Below are 3,272 nucleotides of genomic sequence, written 5' to 3' on the forward strand. Positions count from 1 at the left end.
GGCCTCAGAGGAAGAACCCGGAGGGAGGGGACTCTGGGGGATCAGGGCCCAGCCTCGGGGTCTCCTCACCCAGCCTGGCGAGCAGCTCTGACAAGGCCTTGACATCCTTCTCCAGGGAGGCACGCGATTCCTGGATCTGCCGCTCCATCTCGCTCAGCCTGGCACCCACCTTTGGGGGGTCGAGGCGGGGTGGGAGGAGGTAGAAGGAGGAAGAAGGGAGGAGGGAGGAGGAGGGAGGAAGAGCTGGATGGAGCAGTTCCCCGCTGGCCCCAGTCCAGGAGGAAATGGTGAAGGCCCTGGCACACGCACCTGCTCAGCTTCCTCCAGCTCCCGCCTGCGAGCTCCTGAGGCTAGCACCTGCCGGGAGGCCTGTCTGAGAGTCGCCTGTGTCTGGCTGGAGAGCCGGCTGGCGTGACGGTGCTCCCGCTTCCCCTCCCTCAGCAGGGCCTTGGCGAGCTGTGGGCGGGCGGCAGAGCAGGGGAGAGAGGGTGAACAGAGGATGTCCTCTCGAGATAAAGCGTTCTGTGGCAATCACGCCAACAGATGCGACAGAGCCAGCGAGAGCTGGGGAGACACACACCTGTTAGAATTTGGCCCCAATAAGACAAAACAAACAAAACAAAACAAAAAACCAGCCTAGAGGTTTAGGGAGTAAGGCCAAACAGACCTAAGTGTGACTCCTGGTTATGTGATTTAAGTTACTGAATCAGCTGGGCCCCTGGGACAGCAATGACATCTATTTCTTGAAGCATCGACAGGGTCACCCACGTGAAGCTCCAGGGCTCAGAGCCCGGGACCCGCCGCACACCAGTAGGTGTGGAGTAGTCACTTTGCATCCAGGGCGGTGGGTCTGCAGGGCCAGCTCTCACATGACAGTTCCCCCACAGGCCCAGAAGGCAGGAACGTCCCTGTCGTCCCATCTGTGTCTCTGACCTTGGCACTGTCCTTGGCCAACAGCTCGGCTTCCTTGGCCTTCTTCGCGGCGCTGGAGGAGACGGATGCCGCATTTCCCAGCATCCTCTCCGCCTGCTTGGTCTTCTTTTTCGAGTCCTCGAGGAGCCTGCCCCGGACGGTGCCTGCCTTCCTCCTCAGCGCAGCCCGGTCCTTGGGCCGAGGAAACTGCAGCTTCAATCCTGCGAACCCAGCCCAGGCTGTGTCAGGAGGGCCTGGCTCATGGCTCGAGAGCCTGCCAGATACCTGACCAGCCCCAGACCCTCAGACAACATGAGTGCCGGTTCGAGATGCATGAGCTCTGTTTGTAACCTGCTCAGGCTTATCCGAGGGGGACAAGTGAGACATACTGCCCACTGAATTTAAAGATTCATATTATATTAGGATGCTCATTAAAGTCACAAAACTACCCAGTAGTCAATGCCTGGACCAGTGGTAGGGATGGGAAACCACTGCACACTACATAGCAAAATTCGTTTAGCTCTTTGTTTTTATGTACTACCTGTTTCTAGAGAAGCTTTGAGGCACCTTATAGTGATAGATAAATCAACAGCTGGACCATTAAAATGAAAAACCAAGAGCCACTTATAACTGGGGGATGAGGAAGGGAAGAGAAGTGCCAGAAAATTAGGGTAGTAACATCGCAGGTACTAAATGCCCTATTTACCTCTGAGCTTCCTAGCAGCCAAGACAGAAAGGGAAATACAATTCACATAGGTTGTATATCTAATAAGAAGTAGTTTCCTTCTGGAAAGAAGACCTTTCCCTTTCAGATAAAATTGTAATGGAAATTTATCTTAAAGAATACTGATTATAGCAGAGTCAAGTTTTGAAAAGAATCGAGCCTTCTAATGTTTACGGGCGCAACACGACATAATTGCTCTAGGAACATAATCCAGAAATGAGGTCTACTTTGCTTCTTGCGCACAAACTTGGCATTTCTTAAAGTGCACGCTGTGGCGTCCTGATTCCATAGGGTGTCGATAATTGTCAGGGAGAAGTGTCAGTTAAGTTTAAATAAAGTGAACAAGGGTTCTTCACTGCAGGATTTCTCTGGGCCTCAGAGGGTGCTATGAGCACACAGCATTCCCTAAACTTATCTGCACACAAACTCTATCCTGGCAGAGCAGGCTGCAGGCTAGGGCGCCCCCTGGGGAAGGCCGCTCCCCATTTCGTTCAGCGGATTTTCCTTTCATCGGGAATGCCGAATGAGCACAGGCCAACTGGCGGTAAGAGAGGCGTCTGGGAATGGGGAGAGAACCTGGGGTGAGCGGTTTGAGGGCAGCAGTGTGAGTGAGGTGGACTCCCGTCCAGCACAGGTAAGAACTTCCTTATTCTCAGAACCGTCTAACGACGAGGTGATACCCTGCGAGGTGGTGGGCACCCCATCACTGGACTAAGCAGGCCGAGGGGGGATGGGTTCCCTGCCTGGTGAGGGGGTCGCAGCACATGGTTTTAAGACCCCCTTATAATTCTAATGTTCTAAAATCCTGCTATTCCATCATAGAGCACTGAATTTACATTTTCCTAAACGCAGGTCGGAGATAAGCACATACAGCCACACCTTTCCTGCTGGAAGCCCCTGACAGGCGCCCAGGACTTCAGAATGTAGAGGAACCTAGAGAATAGGGGTAATTGCCTAGCTCACCCCAAGGGTCTGGGCCCACGTCTCTTACGGGCCATGGGTGGGGCCAGGGCGGGAGACTACAGAACCAAGGTGACGGCAGAAGCCTGACTTCTGGTCTCAGACCCCGAAGTCATCAGGAGCTCAGGGTGAGCTCCTGCCTTATCCAGCTCATTGGAACAGAGCCAGAAATAAAGGGCAAGGGGGCTTCTCTCTGGAGCAAAAAGGACACCACAGGAGCCCATGGTGCGGGGGACACCGAGGATCGTAACACTGGCTGGCTTCATTCAACTCGGCTCTGAACCAGGGAGAGATATCAATTCCTTTCCTCAGTCTACTCGCCTGCAAAATAGGAGCACTTAGTTTCATTTTCCTAAGGCTTGAAAGAGACCTGGACCAGCACAGACCCGCACCCCCTTCGAAAGGGAAACTGTGTCCCGCCCCGTAGCCCCCGCTGCACGCTGGACCACAGCAGCCATATTTGTAGCATGTAGCGGGACCACCGGCAGAGTGGACTAGGCCAAGAGCAGGCAGCCGATGGCATCAGATTGTTTTCTATGTGGCCTTCGCATAGGGGCTCTGCATATGGTCTGAGGGGGGATGGTCACGTGAGCAAGTACCGGTGAGTGGTGTGGGACACGGGGAGAGACAAGCAGCTCCAGGAGATGTCCTGATGGACAGTGTTGTCTGTTCGCTT

At 54.2% G+C, this 3,272-nt stretch overlaps 1 protein-coding gene across 1 annotated transcript in view; it reads right to left on the minus strand.

Annotated features, from left to right (window-relative positions):
* LAMC3 (laminin subunit gamma 3) overlaps positions 1-3,272 on the minus strand; it is a 68,401-nt gene that overhangs the window by 5,934 nt on the left and 59,195 nt on the right. The window contains exons 25-27 of the mRNA XM_011370038.2: positions 934-1,133; positions 310-456; positions 70-169 (exon numbers count right to left, since the gene is read on the minus strand). Of these exons, the coding sequence (XP_011368340.1) occupies positions 70-169; positions 310-456; positions 934-1,133 (447 nt within the window). The remainder of the gene's footprint in view (positions 1-69; positions 170-309; positions 457-933; positions 1,134-3,272) is intronic.

Source organism: Pteropus vampyrus, unplaced genomic scaffold, assembly GCF_000151845.1.
Source record: "Pteropus vampyrus isolate Shadow unplaced genomic scaffold, Pvam_2.0 Scaffold158, whole genome shotgun sequence".
Lineage (NCBI taxonomy): Eukaryota > Metazoa > Chordata > Mammalia > Chiroptera > Pteropodidae > Pteropus > Pteropus vampyrus.